Source organism: Acomys minous (genome assembly GCF_964271855.1).
Source record: "Acomys minous genome assembly, chromosome: 9".
In the NCBI taxonomy this organism is placed as follows: domain Eukaryota; kingdom Metazoa; phylum Chordata; class Mammalia; order Rodentia; family Muridae; genus Acomys; species Acomys minous.
The window spans coordinates 98901167-98920108 of NC_140490.1; the positions used below are offsets into that span (position 1 = coordinate 98901167).

Here is an 18942-nt window from a genome sequence, read left to right on the forward strand (position 1 = left end):
AAATTTTTAGAGTCCAAGAATTTAAAATCTTACAAACCAAAGACACTTGGAGGGTTTTGTGGGCATTTTGAAATCCTTACAAACTTTCTTAGAGGGTATTACTGCTTTCCTTATTAGTAAGCCTGTTGAACCAGAATCTCTATTATCCAGTTGTAATTGTAGTAGATTTATATAGTAGACATCAACATTTGTTCAGTGCGGAGCTCAAACTCATGGTCTTACATGTGTCAGACAAGTACTCTACATTGGCCTATGTCCCCCAGCCCCAGTACATTTTATTCTTTTAAAAATCAGTTTTCCCTTGATGATATATGGGCCAGTTACCGCATGCCTCATTTTACACAGGATCTCACACTGTTTTCCTGGAAAGTTGGTGGTTACCATCTGTCTGGCTTACCTGTACAATTTTGCTTACACATCACTCTTCTGTAATAAGGGCCATTTTACGCAGGGTCACTCTGAGTATAACTGACAAAATAAGTCTGAAAGGATTTACAGTTCTACTGGCTGTTATTAAAATTTGAGCTTTATATCTAAAAGATTCTGAACTGAGTTACTGTTAAGTGGTAACTTTCCTTTTTCAGGAAACATACTCTTCAAATTAAGTCTTATTTGCTTTGTCATTTATTTTTGAAGCAGTGTTTCACTGTGTTTTGTAGGCCAAACTCAAACTCATGTGTAATCCCCCTTCCTCAGCCTCCCAGGCACTGAAATTATAAACATTCATGCCCAGCTTATTATTAAGTATGTGTTCTGTGCACTCCTGGCTAGCAGGGGTCCTTTCTTGAGTTGCATCCTGTGTCCTTTTCAGGGGCATGCTTCTCCGGGGGGAGTGGGTGCCTCTGTGAGCTCCACTGAAGGGTGGGCTAGCTAGTTCTCACTCCCTGCAGACCCTTAGCACAAGTAGCCAAGTGGGTGTGCCTGTACCTAAGACCACGTCCCCAAATGAAACCAGCGGGCACAAACTTGGCCCTTTCTTCTCTTTGAGCTTCTCAAGACCTGTGAGCATAGAGCAGTCAGTCACTGTGCTAATAACTGTGACCTCACTTTGTGTTGACAAGATATGTGACAAAGGTAATTTGAGGAGGAAGGGACTGTTCTTTACTCTCAGTGAGAATATAGTGCCCAGCGTGATGGGAGGTTTGGATGGACGCAGGAGCTCAAGGCAACCTGCCACACCCTATTGGTAGCCCCCCTTCTTGTCTTCTTCCATTCAGCCCAGGACCCCAGACCATAGAGTGGTACCGCCCACAGTTAGGGTGGGTCTCTCTGCCTGAGTTAACCTAATCTAGAAACTCCTTCACAGCATACTCAATGGTCAGTCCTATAGTGGTTCAGAGGCTATTAGCATGACAGTATTCACCACCACATGAGGGACTTAGATATTAGCGACATCACTTGCTGTACCACTGAGACAGGCTGATCAGAGGATGCTCTGATGGCTGGTCAGTACACAGCATTAAATAGAAGGCTAAATTTCTTGAATCAGATTGACAGCTGTGAAATATCCCCCTATGACAAAACTCTGTCTTGTTTATCAAGTGTTTACCAGGTCAGGGAACATAGATCCCATAAAATGTATGTGTATACATATGTAGCATTCAACTGTGTTTCTTTTTAAATTGCTTTCTTTTATATCTCCAGTGGTCCATATATGTTTTCTCTGAATATATTTAATATAGTTGTTACTTATCTGATATAAGTACTCAGTAAATGCCTTTAAATTATTTCTAGGGGTTAAAAAAAAAGCCTTCATCTTTGCCCTCCCTCCCTCCCTCCCTTCCTCTCTTTCTCACTCTCTCAACCCCCTTCCTTTCTCCTTTCCCCTTTCCCCTTTCTCTTTTCCCTTTCCCCTTCCCTTTTGTTATTCTCCTGATAAAATTTCTCAAAAGCAGCTTTGGCTGGTTTGGAATGTGCTGTGTAGACCAGGCTAACATCCAACTCATGGAGAACCACATGCCTCTGGCTCAAGAGGGCTAGAACTAAAGATTTGTGCCACCAGGCCCAGCAGTTTTGCTCTCTTAAGAGCTTAATGGTGCTGAAAAGGTCCTATTGCCTAGTATCTTTTTCTGATTATTTTTACATTTACCTAAGTTTATGTACTTAGTTTATCTATGTTTATTCATCCCAGTGTTAAACCTGCTTACAGTATTTACTGCTTTGATTCACTGTGCACGCTTGGATCATGAGAGCATTAGGTTATTCCAGATAGCCCAGGGATGGAGTAGGCTACCATGTAGGTTTGTGTAACTACCCACTTGACTGTACACATACAGATCCTCTAACAAGATGTCCAGAACATATACACATCATTGACGTGTGTTAGTATACTTTTATTAACTGTTATGCTTGTTGAAATTTACTAACCATAGTAATTTGAGGAAATGCTTTTTATAAGTCTGTAGAAGAGAAGCTCTCTCTGGCACAAGAAGACTTGATTTCAAACAGAAATCAAATTGGGAACCAACATAAATCAATTCAAGAACTGCAGGCTGCCAAAGCTACTTTGGAGCAGGACTTGGCAAAGAAAGAGCAGCTGCTAAAGGAGAGGAGTGAAGCCCTGCAGGACGCTCGGAGAGAAAAGGTGCCGCCTCCTCCTCCTCTGCCCTGGCCTGAGCCCAGACCCGCAGGCCGCCCAGGCCCCGCTCACAGTGCAGGCTCAGTGCTAGGAGGTGTTTCCTTCACTTCCTTGTCATGTCCACTAGTTTTTTTTTACTGTCTTTTCTGCTTTTATAAGCATCTTTTTCAAGCCATAGAAATTTTTGGTGTGCTCCAAATTGAAATTCCCTTTAATTATAAAAATTGTGAGTGTCTTTAGGAGGGGAAATTGTGAAGCTGGTGTGGCATTTGTGATTTATGTCTCAAGTTAGACAGTTCTGGCTGACAGTGTTTAATTGGTACTTAACTACAAGGATTTTAGCTGGGATATATCTTGTTTTAGTGTCAGGTCTATCCCTAGTAGATGACTTGATCTGTTAAATTTATTTATTTATTTATTTATTTATTTATTTATCTATTTACTGTATATTGAAAAGTCTTTCCAAAATAAAGAACCTTATATAAAAGCATTGGTATACTAGAACTTGTAAAAATTAATAGTATTGCTGTATTTTATAGTAGCCTTACTCTGCCTAGTTACCATTCACTTTATAGTATTTATTGTAACTATTTAATCTCAGTGGTGACATTATCAAGTTAAATAGGACGGGACAATGCTTAATCTGCTCTAGGTAACCTCAGTAGAGAGGTACAGGTGGAGTCAGAAATACCAACATTTTAGCTTACAAAGTTTCAAGAAAGTAGATGCTTTAAATTTATTTTTAATTTCTCTACAGTCACTGAAGGAAAAAGAACTAGTAAATGAAAAGTCTAAATTGGCAGAGATGGAAGAAATTAAGTGTAGACAAGAAAAGGAACTCACTAAACTCAATGAAGAGCTCAAGTCCCACAAGCAGGAAAGCATAAAGGTGGGTGCGCTCCATCTCACTGTTGGGCTGTTGTCCTTTACGTTCAGTGCATTAGATTAGAGAGTTGAGAAAGAACCCACTATGTGCTACACAGATTATTTTACACTTTTTGACAAATACTGTGGCCAGAGTGTTCTTTATTGCATGATATCCATGTTAAAACTACTTTTATTCTCTAATTACTGAGTACAGCAAAACAGCTACAGGATAAGTTTTGATTTAAAATGATGATGTAGGAAATTAATTTTAAAAATTAGGATGTTGGTTGCAGAAACTGTCTTACCATTTCCTTTGTAAAGTATTATGCATTTCCATGTGCTCTCTGGGGTCTCCTGATAGCCTTTCTATCCGTGGGCATCCTCCCGTTTGCCTCCCAGTCTATCTGGGCTCCTCTGTTCTTCCAGCATGTGTGTGACTGTAATGCAGTGCATACTCAGAACGTAATACTGCTTGATGACCTAGTGATTACCCAGTAAACACATGGTAAGTGAGCACACTGAAAGAAAGTGTGGAGATCCTTTTCAGATAATGCAATTAAAACAGGTGGAGTGTCACCTGAATGAAATGATTAGTGAAATGGAAGTAAATATCTATACTTTAAATCAGTGGGTTAAAGACTCCCTTTCTTACAGCACCCAGGAGCACTAGCCCAGGGGTGGCCCCACAGCCAGCAGGGCCCACCCCTGTCAATCAAGAACACACCTCACAGGGCCCTACAGGCCACCTGGTGGTGGCGGTTCCTTCATTGGGATTCCTTCTTCCCACACAACTATAGCTTCTGTCATGTTAACAGAAAATTAGGCTGTATATAGGATGATTTGTTTTTGGCTTTTTTCGACAGGAAGTAACAAATCTCAAGGATGCCAAACAACTTTTGATTCAACAGAAATTAGAACTTCAAGGTAGCGTGGACTCACTGACGGCAGCTCTTGAGCGGGAGAAGGGAAGCCAGCAGCTGCTGCGAGAGCAGCTGAAGAAGGAGGCTGAGAAGCGGAAGGAGGAGTTCTGTGAGAAGGAAGCGAAGCTGGTCAGTGAACCACCTCACGTGTGCAGAGCGTGGCTTACAGTAGGGCTTTGAGTCAGTCCAGGAGGACTTTTCTACCTAGAGACTATGATGGATTTTTTTTTGTACTAAAATTAGGAAAGACATCAAATTTGTTTGAATAACTGATACAGTAGGAAATATTTTATTCTGCAATCACATTTTAGTTCAGATAAGTGAAAGTCCAATTACGTATAAGAGTAAAACATTTTTAGTGTAGAAACAAGCACACAGCCATATACATAGAGGTGTGTGCTGTGTAGCTAACCACATTAGACATGCTCATTTGGCCACAGGAGATGCTGAAAACTGGGAGAGAAACTTTGCATTGGAATCACGATGGCCGAAGTCTGCTCCTCTTTCCCTGCGTGTGTCAGCTCACAGGAAGCTTCTGGCTTCTTTTATTGAGCTGACTCCAGATCTCACCAGACAGCTTCGCCGGAGGTTTAGTCGATAGGGAGGCTTTTGTTACAGCTTTGGTGGGAGAGGAGGAGCAGGAGGGTGATCGAGGCAGAGGGAGAGTCTAGCTTTGTCGGCAGGACATCTTCGTCCTCCCACCATGTGCATTTTCCCTGTCCTGGTACACAGTAGGCCTCAAGTTGTATCACTCTAATCTCTGTCTGCTGAGAACCTAGCTGACCCTCATTTTTGCATTATGGCCTTGGAGCAAGCCTATTTAAATTACACCTGTTTGCAGAATCGGGATTTTAGTGTATGATAAAATATGTTCTCCTGCCATCTCCAGAAGAGGCAATATGGTTTTTCACCTTTGGGTATTTTAATTTCAGTAAGTAGAAATTTTATTTCATACTCCTTATTAATAGTTTCCCCTTTCCTATTTTTTTTCTAAGCATTCTGAAATAAAAGAAAAGGAAGCAGAAATGAAAAAACATGAAGAAACCGAAGCTAAGCTTACCATGCAGGTCACAACATTAAATGAAAACTTGGGTACTGTGAAAAAGGAGTGGCAGTCCAGTCAGCGGAGAGTTAGTGAGCTGGAGAAGCAGACGGATGACTTACGCGGTGAAATTGCTGTCTTAGAAGCAACGGTTCAGAATAATCAAGATGAAAGAAGAGCACTGCTAGAAAGGTGACTGATGTCTGGTGAAATTAGTTTGTACTCCCTGGGCGTGGTGGAGACGGAAATGCACGCCTTTAATCCCAGCACTGAGGGGTTAGAGGCTGGCAGAGCTGAGTTTGAGGCCACCATGGTCTACAGAGTGAGTTCCAGAACAGCCAAGGCTACACAGAGAAATCCTGTCTTGAAAAAAGACAAAAAATTTTTTTACAAAACTAGTTTGTACCTATTATAAGTAATAGAAATATTGCCAAATTACACATTTTCCCATTGGACAAAAATTGAGGGAAGTGTGTAAGCCCTGCAGGTAAGTAGTAGCCATTAAGAAAATCAGACTTTAGCTAGGTGTGGTGGCACACACCTATAATCCCAACACTCAGACAAGGTGCATCTCTGTGAGTTTGAGGCCAGCCTGGTCTACAGTGTGAGTCCAGGACAGCCAAGGCAACATAGAAAAACCCTGTCTCAGAGCGGGGTTGGGGGGAGAAAGAAAATCAGACTTTAAAAGAAATTAAATAGCAGAAATTGTATTATATTTTAAATTACCAAAGCTGTCATTACCCTATTCCAGAAAGGTCCATAATGATTCTTAAATATTAATTTTCTCTTTGCACTCTGTTCTGTCAGGTGTCTTAAAGGTGAAGGTGAGATAGAAAAGCTTCAGACCAAAGTATTAGAGTTGCAGAGAAAGCTGGACAACACGACCGCAGCCGTGCAGGAGCTGGGCCGCGAGAACCAGTCTCTCCAGGTGAGGCCTGGCAAGGGCGCCGCCCTGGTCTCCACGTCCTCTCTCAGTAAAAAATACATTTTCACCTTTAGAAAGCCCATGTTTATTAAATATTTTCAGATAAATACTGTCCATGTAGAGATATTTTGTAGATATTATAAGTAGTTATAGGAAAGATAAAAAGGGAGTTGTTTCAGAGACCTCTCATTTGAGAGTAACATCATTCTGGGATTGTCAGAGAAAAAAATTTTTTTAATTTATTATAATTTATTCAGATTACATCCCGATTGTTATCCCCTTGCTTGTGTCTTCCTGTTCCCACCCTCCCTCCCCTAGACCTCTGGCGGGGGTTCTTCCTCCCCTACCATATGGCCATAGCCAATCAGTTCTCATCTGGATAGCCTGCTTCCCCTTCCTCTGTGAGCCACCAGGCCTCCCACCAAGGGCAAGTGATCAAATCGGGGCACCAGAGTTAGAATTAGTAAGTTGGTGGGTTTTTAAAAAGTGATCTCAAGCCAGGCATAGTAGTTCAGACCTTTAGGAAGGAAGAGGCAGGGAAATCACTTCAAGTTGGAAGTCAGCCTGGACTACATATCAAGACCTTATCTCAAGGGGATAAAACAGCAAAAGTGACAGTGAACAGAAAATGAAGTGATTTAGGTGTGCTGTCAGCATCCTGAGGAAAAATTGACTGTTGTGATACAATGAATGGGACATTGCCAGAACTTCAAAATTGCCAGAACTTTGTAATTGCCAGTGTCTCTGAAGATTAAAAATGTGTTTAATTTTGTTTTGTCATTCAGATTTATGAAGGTAGCTGTTCTGACAAATGGAAATTGACTAGAGTGTTTCCAACTTTTAAATATTCATTTCATATGGCATAAAGTCAAAGTTTTGTAAATACCTGGCAACAAATAAATACCCAAATTCACCATTCTGTAAATGTTATATAGTCTAACATATCAAACCTTATTAACAACAGATCAAACACACACAAGCCTTGAGCAGAAAGTGGGCAGAGGACAATGAGGTGCAGAGCTGCATGGCCTGCGGGAAGTGCTTTTCCGTCACCGTGAGGCGGGTGAGTGGCTCTTCTCAGGGGCAGGTGGTGTGGGCCTCAGCCCGTGCATGCTAGCTTCTGGTTGTCTTGTGTGCTTGAATGCTAGTTTAAATCCAACCACTTTTTGTCCCAGCTAGTCTCGGGATGGCTGTTTTCTGAAGTAGTGGGTAGATAGTCAACCTGTGTTTCAGTTATATTTGAGTTCTTTTGAAAGAAGCAAATGTGTAGAGATTTAAAAGAGTGTATTATTATATATAATTCTGCTACACTTAAATTCCAAGAAAGGATAGTGTTCCCGAGGCTTGTGTGGAATAGGAATAGTTTTTCATTTGATAGGAGCACTTTAATATTTTAAAATAAACTCAAGTACTGAGATACCATCACACCTTCACAGTGCGCTGTGTGACAGTCACGTAGTTGTATAAAGCTTTTGCTGTAGCTTTTGTGTTTGAAAGTGTTTGCTTTTGTCTTACCAGCATCACTGCCGACAGTGTGGAAATATCTTCTGTGCGGAGTGTTCAGCCAAAAACGCCTTAACTCCTTCTTCAAAGAAGCCTGTTCGTGTCTGTGATACATGTTTCAATGATTTGCAAGGATAGCGGGTTGTTGCAGCTGCAGAGTAGCATCACACTAACGTTAGACTATTAATAGATTTGACTGGGACTCTGGTTGTATACTAGGCCGAATTGGAATTCATATATTTTGGAATGTTACCAGTATCAAGTAAAGCTCTTCTATTTTTGTGAGACTTGGGTTCATCTTTGATTGCTTTTTTCCATTTAACCCCTAAAACAGCTTTCATGCCAAGGTCAGATTAGCCAATGAAATGTAAATAATCTTTGGACAGAAAATAGCAATGTATTTTTTTAAGTATAATTTAATTATTTACAAATGGTGAATACAATCCCTTAGCTTCTTTCTCTCAAATTGTATGTAGAAATGTGTGGATGGTTGTTACCACTTGTCGCAGTTTCTGTCGCCCAATAACACAGTGATTACATTACACATTCTCTTGGTGGAGTCATGCACAGGAAGGTAGTGCTTTTACATTGGAATGTTATACACTTAGTACTTGAGTGTTCTAAATGCAGTTTATGCTAAAATGATGTGTTAACCATGAATTCAAGCATGGTTTTGTTTGGGCAGCACTGATTAAACTCTCAAGTAGATTTGATGAACTAACTCCTATGTAAAATTAAAAGGTTTACTTTATGGTACTTCTGGATTTATATTTATAAAACTAGATTTAATTTGTATTTCTCTATCTTATTTCAGACACCCACACACTGTCCCCTAAAAAAATTACATGAAACTTCCCACCCTGGGCTGGAGGGTGAGTGATAGAACTGTGTGGTGGCCTGGTCTTGGTTTTTCCGCTGGTAGAAAGTCCTCTGAATTAGCTCACAGCACAGCCTTCCTTTGTCCTCCCAGCATCTTCAGAGCATTTGCTTTCTAAATCAATCTTCTGTTCCTTCTCTGGCGCTGTCTTTGTAAGTGTAGCTCAGCCTCAGTGTAATTGTGCTTTCAGTTTAGCCTTCTTAAAGCTGGGAGCTGATACTGTTATTGTCCTGTCTGTGAAGACAATATAAAACGGTAAGAAAATACTAAAATTCTACTTTATACTTTCTCTAACCTAATAGGAAAGAATGCTCTGAAAGTTGCAAAGTTGACTTTATGTTTCTGATAAGGGGTCCATGCTAACTGGGAAATCTTTTAATTTTGCAAAATAGTGCTAGGAGATTACATAACAGCTAAGGAATAGTGTGGTATAGCTCCTCCAAAATACACTTAGGAACTCCTAAATTATAATAAAACGGACACACAGTTGCCAGACCCCTTAAGGGTCAGTTCTCTGCAGTGGGTAGGATTGAGTTCTATTTCTCCACAGTACTATAAACTGGAAATTAGGGAAGCGTCCAAAGACTGAACTTACTATACACTAGTTTTTATATTATCTTTCTGAAGAAGAAATATAAGGCTACACATTATGTCATTGCAGTCATTTAATAATAATGATGTTGATAATAGCAGAGAAAGAGCTAATATTCCATTTACAAGAAAGAACATAAAATACACACGCACTGTCAGGGTTGTGCTGGAGTCTTCATGTTTATGACATACTTACAACATACACAAACAGGAGGATGACATGTGGTTTTTAATCAGTAAGCCAAGTTAAACCCTGCTGTCGGTAATTACTAAGGACTCTGACTAAGTTCCAAGACGTGGATAAATATATATTCTTCAGCTTATATAATGAAGTACTGCAATGGCTCTCTATTAAAAATAATATTTGGGTAATATAACTTGAGCTTTTATGCATCTTATGTCATTGTGAATCCTTTCAAGTAGTTCTAATTCTACACTTTTGGATTTTGCATATAAATACTTTGCCGTATGTTAGAAAATTGCAGATATTCATAACATATTTCATGAAAATTCTGGATTAAAATGTTCATTTCATCCTTTAACTGAAGACACTGAAGATTTTCCCTTTGTTCACCTCCACTTTGCAAAAAATGTGGGTGGCAGCAAATAAAACCATATGTGTTTTTAGGTAGTATTCTTGTTTTCCCCCAACTAATTTTAATGTCATAAATCCCAAATAATTTCCCTACCACATGCTACTAGACTGATGACACTAATGAAGCCAAACCATTTTTTTCCTCTTTCCAATTTAGTATGTATTGGAAACAAAAATTTAAGATTGTTTTATAGTTTAATTAAAAAGTCCTCCTGTTCTTTTTGGCTGTACGTGTTAGATGTTTGCTAGTAGTGGTGTGTCATCAGTGTGTCAGGGCTGGCACACACACTAAAACCAAGTTGTGCGGGGATTCTGTACAACACACTGTGTGTGCAGAATGGCTGTAATAGAAAGCAGGCACAGCTGCTGATACAGGACTTACTCCTTCTGAAGAAAGAAAAGAAGGAAACAAACACAAAAAACCTCAGTGCAGTGTACAAATAAACATTTTGTTCAACTACCTCTTAAAGTGGAATTTAACTAGATTAATAGTTTCCTTATCGTAATATTAAATAGCAGCTGCCAAATTTATGTTCTCATCCCTCTTAAAAAGTGTTTATGATTATTTTGTATAGTTCTGAGGTCTTTATGGCTACTTTTTTACTCTTGCATTTGCATAAGATGTTTAGCCTCTTAAGTGGAAGGCAAATGACAGTCGTATATTTTGATATTTGTGACCTGTTTAACTATAGCAGTTTTTTTAATGCACTTTGGCTATAAAAACCATGGATAACTTGATCTATAAGATTTAAATGTGCCATCAATTTAGTATTCCTAGACATAAGCTTGATGAATGATCTTCTACAATTATAATGTGCCACGTATTCATGTCTTAATTGCCCTTTGCCTGAATTTTAATGATCAAATTGTTATTGTTGCACATGTGGATACTGTGTATAAACTTCCTGAATTTATGTAAAATCATATAAAATGGAATTGAAAACCCACTGTGTTCTTTCTGTAAGAAGTAATGAATTTACTGTAACATGGTCCAGCACAAGTCTGACATTCTATGCTTCTCTGAATTGGGTCATATATCCATGGCCTCTGTATATAGTTTTGCATGAGCATTTTCTCCTTTAGTTTTTGGGTTCATTATTTATATTGTGTTTAATACTTGTGATCATGTAGTTGTGCCTTATTTTGTGGAAGAGTTTAGCTCAGTAAATACTGTAATTTCTAGTCCCAGTGACTAGAAAGTTACTGATTATAAAATTGATAAATTACAAAACAGCATTCAAATCTGTATAAAGAACAATGAAAGGATCCTTACTGAATTGCCACTTTTGTTTTTTTAATATGTTAAAGATGATATTAAAGACCGTTTCTTTCTAGTAGATGTTATCCTATTACTATAGTTGCATTGCTTGCTTTAAAAGAGAACATGCTATTAATTGTCTTTTACAAATTCACCAAATATTAGGACTTTGCACTTGGACGCAGATAGTGGCCATGTTGTTTAACTTAAGATAGTAATTAAGTTCCTGATCTCAAGAGAATCCATTAATGCCATTTTGGTTGAGATGTCCCTCTTCATCCTTCAGACTATGTTTATGGAGAATGAACAAAGCCAAAAAGAAATGTTTGAAGATATAATCAATCCCTCCTTTCATTTCTCTCTCTCTCTCTCTCTCTCTCTCTCTCTCTCTCTCTCTCTCTCTCTTCTCTCTCTCTCTCTCTCTCTCTCACACACACACACACACACACACACACACACACACCCATACACACCTGACCATTTAAAGATACTTTTGTGAAGATCCGATGCCCAACTTTTTTTGTTACCTTTTTCCTATATCCTCCTGTTTTAGAATGAATTATTTATTTCCCTATTTAATTAAAATGTTCACTAAACTCTGAGGAATTTAAAATATACATTCTTAGATGCTATTTTGTGTGCTGTATAGAATTCATATTTTCATGTAATCTGTCCTAAAGCTATTTGTATCTTTTCTCCTAATTTTTATGCTAACCTTCCCCTTATGATGGTCACAGAGAAAGGGACTAAAGGAATCGAGAAAGTTACCTCATCTAGTTTATTGCTACAACTTCCTGGAAAGAGAACATCGAACATCGAACTTCTTTCCTAAAGCCAGTTTCATAGCCAAAAAGGTCTTCACAAACCTTTTTTTTTTAAAGTGTAACTCCCATTTTATTTGTCCAAAGTATTTTTTCTTCTGTCCTGTCTTTACATGAGCTTTGGGGGAGGTCGTGGTGCAGCACCAGCAGGTCTAAATCGAGGTGAAGGTGTTCTGTTCTTCCGGGCCTCACGGGATCGGTTCCTGACCACCTTGCTGTGAATGGCACAGCTCATGCAGCAATGTAGTTTGATGTAGAGCTTGGGCAGCACATAAGCGTCAAAGACGCTGGCTTCGGAGATGTCCCTGACAGCAGCGGCCTCTACAATGTTCCGGATGACGAACTTCTTAATGGCCTTGTCCTTGGGCACGCACCGGGCACAGTTCATTCAGCAAGTTGGCTGCACGTGGCCGCGGCCCTTTTTAGCACGCCATTTTTTCTCCTTTTTTTGGTCATCTTGGAGCCAAGACCTGAAAGAGTGGTCTTCACAAATCTTACCTTGCAAAAATCTATTCAGCCTTTGGTTTGGTTGGTTGGTTGGTTGGTTGGTTGGTTGGTTGGTTGGGGTTTTTTGGACATAGATGCCATCTCTAGAAACTCCCTGGATGTATATTCTCCTCTTTGCCTTTCTTCCCCTCATTTATTTTTATCTCTTTAATTTTTTAAGCTCTCATAGAAATTAGTGGGTTTCTTTATGGTATTTTCATAAAACATGTCATTATGCTTTGTTTTTACGCATCCATTTTATTCCCCTTCCCTTGCTTCCCCTGACAAGTTAGTGTTCTTTTTGTGTTCATGGACCCCACAGGCCTGTCTGGCACTCCCGTGAAGAGACAGGGACAGGTTCTCCACTGGAGCAGTGCCTGGTCCTTGCACAGTGGCCTTTGTGCTGCACCTGGCTCGGGTGAATAACTTTGCATACAGCTTCCTCAAGCATAACCCCTCTGTCCTTCACGTCAACATAATTACGTAAATCAACTAAGGCTTTGGCTGTCCTGCAAGCAAGTTTGATAAACACAGATTTGAATTTTAAATGAAAGTTTGTCACATATTTCTGTTAATAGTCTCCTTTGTAATTGTTGGCTCTCTTTTTGGCATCTCTATAAACACTTCTGATCATACAGGAAACTGCAAATGGAGTAAACTAGTTTAATGTGTAAGTTGGAGTGACAGACTTGGGCGATAAGGCAGGAACTACAATATAAAGACGTGAGTCATTAGAGAAATGGGTACTGAGAACATAAATTGTTGGAAAGCTGAATTTCCTGAATGCCACTGCAAAAAGTAGTTTGTTAGTTAATGTTATAAAATGTAAAAGCACTTGTGTGGGTGAACTAGCAGATTGAGTTCTCAGGAATAATGCTGTGCTGGGAATGGTAGGGCACGTGTGTAATGTTAGCACTTGGGAGTCTAAGGATGGAGGGTCATGAGTTTGAGGCCAGCCTGGGCTATGTAGCAAGTTTCAGATCACTTGGGCTACATGGGGAGATTAGGTCTTAAAACAACACCAATAATAATAATATGTTGCACTTATTATCGGCCATATTGTTGCCTTTATGGAAAACTTAACAAGAAATGACAGTGACAGGAACCTTTAAAATATAACCAAGTCAGCCAGGCATGGTGGCGCACACCTGTAATCCCAGGAGGCAGAGGCGGGTAGGTCTTTGTGGGTTTGAGGCCAACCTGGTCTAAAGACGGAGTTCCAGGATTACCCAGGGGTATTACACATAGAAACCAAAGGCCAAAACAGAACCTAAGTCAGGGTCAGGCAAGGGCTCGTTTTCCTCCAAAGCTGCATAAACAGCGGTCTAGTTTCAAAGATGAGGAACTCTTAGCCCAGCTCGCCACTGCCTTAGAGCCTCACATGAACTGATGATACATGGTTTTCATATGGCAAGAAATGCTGCATCTAAGAGGTTAATTATATGACCCAAAGGTTTATTTCCCTTAAGAAAGAAGCTGGGGAACTGAGGCAGCTGCTGGTTGAGTGGCAGGAGAAGGAAAGGGAGGCTTGGATGCTCTGCAAGTGAGGTTCCTGAGCAGGATATGTATGGATCGATGGGATGTCTTCCCCTCCCCCTCCCAACAGCCGCCCTCCCCAGAGCTGGAGAGGAAACGCAGATGTCTCAGTTCACCTGTGAGAATCAAACACTTGGTTAGTGCAATAGTTTGAGCAGACGCCCCTGTGCCCTGATCCACCTATCACGATGTTCTTCTTGTAGGTTTCTAGGACCCTCTGGGTCCTTCTATTTCCCCATCTCCTATATTTCTCTTACCTACAGTCTCAGTAGGATGTCCTCACATCTATCCCAATCTCCTGGTAAGTGAAGACTTTCATGGGACATGCCTTTTGGGCTAGTGCCCAATTATAAGTGAGTATATACCATGTGAGTCTTTCTGCTTCTGGGTTAACTCACTCAGTATGATCATCTAATAGTAAACATTGAACCCCTACTCTGATCTAAGCAATGGACAGGACATTCTCCACAGTTATATGGAGAGTGGGGACTGTGACATGAACTCTGGTGCTCCATATTTGACCACCTCCCCTTGGTGGGGAGGCCTGGTGGCACTCAAAGAAAGAATAAGCAGGCTACCAAGATGAGACTTGATAGCCTATGACCATATAGTGGGGGAGGAGGTCCCCCTCGGTCATAGACCTAGGGGAGGGGAATAGGGTGAAATCGGGAGGGAGGGAAGAGGGATATAACAATTGAGTTGTAATCTGAATAAATTAATAAAAATTTTAAAAAGGAATCAAAAACTTGCAAGATGGAGATACACACAGTTGTTCTGTCTTTGAGCTTGTAATAAGAATGCTGGGGGCAGGGGAAGAAAAAAAATGCTGCTGCGCCCTGTCAATAGCTAAGTTTTCATGTTGTATAAGAAAAGCATTCCTCAGTCCAGAGACTAGAGAAAGATACTACAAAGACAGGCAAATCATTTAATAGGAGCTCCAAACAGTTTCTTAGTACAAGAACCTGGGGTTTCCCTTTTATTTGGTTCTGTTTTGTTCTGAGAACAGGAGGTTTATGTAAGATGTAGTAGTAGGTTTACTCCTTAATTGGCTGTTTGCTTTAATGAGAACAGCAGTTGATAAAGCAGTGCAGCTGGCCCCAGGCAGCGAAAAGGCTCTCTTAGAGCTAGTTAATCATGATCAGGCAATTTCTGTTTGCAAATGTAAATTCATATAATAAAAATATAAGAATTAGTGTGATTTCTTTTATGCCCTCCCCCAATTGTTATCCTTCAAAGAGAAGTTATAATCAAACAAGGTTTACAAGGAGGATGCTGAAAAAACACAAAAAACCTAAAGCCACCCGGATGCTTCCCAATGAGTCAAGAAAAACAAAACCACTCGATTCAAGTGAAATGTATTATCTATACAATTACATGAAATGTGAAAAGGAAAAGCAGAATGAAAAGAAATGCAGTTTTGTGTTTCAAAGGCAGTTTGGTCTGACATTTTCTAACTGGTCTCAAGAAGATGGAGGGAGTTCGAGGCCAGCCTGGTCTACAAAGTGAATCCAGGACAGCCAAGGCTACACAGAGAACCCCTGTTTCAAAAAACCAAAGGGAGGAGGAAAAAAAAAAAAGACGGAGGATACTGAGACAGCAGAACAGAGTCTTCTGCTGAAAGCAAGATCTCCCTAAATGGAAGCCTGCCTACTCCTTGAATTATTAACAAGACACAAGAGGTAAAATTCTGCAGCTTATACGTTGTTTCTATATTTGTTGATATTTGAAAAGCTACCGCAGGGCTGTTTCTTAGTCACAGCAAGTACTGAACAGAAACAGTAAATGGCGCGCTGCTGCCTCTCTTCAGGGTCAGGGCTACCTTAAGTTTGTAGATTTACCTCAGACCCACCGAGGTGGGCTGGGCTTTTATTCTAGATCAAAATAAATACTTTTCTTACTGGCAGGGACTATTCCAGCAACATAGAGGGTTCTGGCGATATTCCAGATCTCACAACTGTCTCAATCTACAACAAAGTCACTGATGTCAAGTCAGAAACCCAGTTTCCCTAGGATGAGATGGTTTAACTGTATTAAATGGCTTCCCAGGAAACCAATCTGGCTGTGCTTTACCCATGAGCCCCCTGTGGCAAGTGGGGCGTCAGACATCATGTTGCTCTTGGCTGGTGTTTGGAATCTACCATCCTCAAAAATTGAAACTGCAGTTCCAGTTGGCTCTCATGTTTGGGGATAATATGGACATAAGGAGTTTCATAAGCAAAAGGACCTGGTCTAGCCACTTTTATGAAGCTAAGTAATGAGGTAATATATGACCAGAAGCTAGGTGGATTTTTTCAGACATACACTGAATGTGTCATTTAAAGGAACAACAGCAGATCATTTAATTTCTACTTGGAAATGAGTAACTGGGAAGGGAAATGTTGGCTAGTTTTTCTCAATTCACGAGTAATACAGTCGTAGTTTGGAATCAGGTGTCTCCGTCCAGTTCCCATATTCTTCCCCACTCTAAAGCTGCTCTGCCTCAAACAATCACAGTAATAACACAATGTTAAAGGGAACAAGACATGCACACTAAAAAGGCGAGTGCGGTTCTTTTAAGTATTATCAGTAAGTTTTAGAAAAGTAACATGAGAAAAAAACATCTCCCATGATAACTCACTGATGGAAATTTTCTCCTAACGTTTAGTTCTTAACTCTGGCAGGGCTGTGACTGAATATGTCTGTCAGCCAGGAAGCTTCCTACTGGAGGTCACTGCCTTGTCCTACATGCGGGACTCAGAACTATACATGATAGCTGTCGTAGTGACAATCACCTGAAGTTCTATACATCCTGGTCCCCTTGAGGAGGGACACAGTTTGCTCGAGTGGGTGCGCACTAGAAGACACCCTTTCCAATACTGCTTCCAAGTCTGGCTTATGCAGACTTTGTCCTGTACTGAATTTGGATGATGCCTTTCCCCCACTGTCCACATGTCAAATTCTTGATTCCTGGAATGGCAGTACAGGGGAAGGGGAGTAGTTGAACCTCTAAAAGGTGGGGCTTGGTGGGAGGTGTTTAGAATGAAGGTTACCTGGCTGGGATTGGGAGACCCCGATTAGTTCATTTTCATGATTCTCCTCTCTTCCTCCCATGAGATGAATTTTTTTTCCCATGTGCTTTATCCATGATGTCCTGCCCCACCACAAGTCTGGAAAGCTGACAAGCCTACTTAACCCACTGTTACTTTCAGAAAAAGCAAACCAAAAAGGTCTTATACCTCTTAGTGTCACCTTTCCATCTGTCTTATTGAAAGTTTGACACAGGGCATGAATTTCCACTTGTGGAATCTTTCTGCCTTGGGGTAGAGAGGTTGCATCCCATCCGGAATTAGTGTATGGACGACACTTGAGCATACTGCTCAGTTAGACCATAACGAAATGTCCTTGCTATCATTCGTTGTTCAAGGTTGCTCTGCTGTGCCTGGACTGGTTCACTGCAACTGACTGATGTTCTAGGCTTGGCCACGGGAGTGGAAATTGGTAGAATTTTGCTTCCTTCTCTTCCCATGGTCAGGAATTCATGCCCTGCTACCCCCCGCACCCCCCCCCCCAAATCAATATGAGGTTAGTGGCAAACAACATTGCTGGGTGGTGGGAACACACACATATCTGACATGCGGAGGGGATCAAGGCTTTTGACTACCAGTCTGTCTAGTGGGATGGGCTGATCAAGCATTGTACATGAGCCACCCTCTTCTATTATCCCTTGCAGCTCCAGAGTCCGTGGAGGACACATTAAACTGGTGTCCAAGCCTCCGAGTTTCTAAAAATCAAGAGGAAAAGAGTGCAATGTATCAGGAACAAGTATCAGTGCTCTTGCCTAAGGTTTAAATAAAGCTGCTGCTGTGATTTTTTTCCCCCCTGGGGCCCTAAAGCTCCCAGAATAAGGACTCAGGCTCATAATATATTAGGAAATGAATACCTTGGCCATGTAGCTAGGCACATTCCCTTATTAGCTCATAACTTAATATAACCCACTTTCCTAATCTACATTCTGCTGTATGTCTGGGTACCTCTGCTTAGGTACCATGTATCTGTCCTCACATCTTCTCAGGGTGACTCTCCCATGCCTAGCTGTATCCAAGAATCCTTTCTGACCACTAGATGTCCCATCTCCTATAGGCCATTAGCTTTTCATTGACAACTGATGCTTCCAAGCAGACGAGATTCCTTCTACATGTCTCCCTTTTAGTCCAGTGAAAGGTTCTTTCTCTTATAGTAATAAACTGTATGCAATAATAACAATTATGAAACAATCAGGTAAGATTTATATTCACAATTTCCAGTCCATTTGCATTTGGAAACATTGGAAAAATATCCTGTCATCTATCCTATTTTGGCACGTTTAAAGTTCAGTACCTAACAATTTCTATCCTAAGTAGCATTACGACATCTGCTTAAATCTTAAGCAACTAAGCTTAATTGTAAGACTATAACTATCTAATCTTCAACCCCATCAGAGACTTGAGAAGGAAATAATATTACCTACTAAGTAGGAAGTGCAGGCAAGCAACTTCCAAAATACAGACATGACAGACAGGCTGGCTGCCTGGCCAGTCCCCAGACTTTCTCTACAATGGAGGATCATCAGCCTTCTGTGTGGAAGGAATGTGACCTTATTAGGCTAGGCCCAAGGTGAAGGTAGTCTTGGATGGCTTGACCCCACTGAGATTAAGATCTTAGATTGACTCAGAGAGAGGAAGTTTCAGCCCAAGACAAAAGACAGGCTCCTGCAACTCTGCCCAGGGTATTACAAAACGGACCATCGATTAGGAGGCAAAGGACCTAGGGAAATCAGAGGGAGAGAGATCAGAGGTTCCTGACCACTGTGCTGGGAGGAGAAGAGGTGCGGAGTGTGCGGACTTCTTCTGTCGGGTAGAGGAGAAACCCAGAGAGTTACGCCAAGGGATTCGCCCTGTAAAACTGATACCCAGAAGGCGTCATTC

The 18942-nt window shown here is 40.8% G+C and overlaps 1 protein-coding gene and 1 pseudogene across 4 annotated transcripts in view; one reads left to right on the plus strand and one right to left on the minus strand.

Moving 5' to 3' along the window:
- The window catches only part of EEA1 (early endosome antigen 1), a 114576-nt gene extending 103341 nt beyond the window's left edge, over positions 1-11235 (plus strand). For all 3 annotated transcript variants that reach the window (XM_084796689.1, XM_084796687.1, XM_084796688.1), the window contains 7 exons: positions 2399-2584; positions 3336-3467; positions 4309-4494; positions 5361-5599; positions 6215-6335; positions 7297-7395; positions 7851-11235. In XM_084796689.1, coding sequence (XP_084652815.1) covers positions 2399-2584; positions 3336-3467; positions 4309-4494; positions 5361-5599; positions 6215-6335; positions 7297-7395; positions 7851-7973 — 1086 coding nt within the window. In that variant the 3' untranslated portion in view covers positions 7974-11235. The remainder of the gene's footprint in view (positions 1-2398; positions 2585-3335; positions 3468-4308; positions 4495-5360; positions 5600-6214; positions 6336-7296; positions 7396-7850) is intronic.
- A 788-nt stretch (positions 11236-12023) lies between these two features.
- On the minus strand, positions 12024-12433 carry LOC311605832 (small ribosomal subunit protein eS26-like; annotated as a pseudogene). The gene has a single exon. The product of its transcript is annotated as a small ribosomal subunit protein eS26-like (transcript).
- Between the last annotated feature and the right edge of the window lie 6509 nt (positions 12434-18942).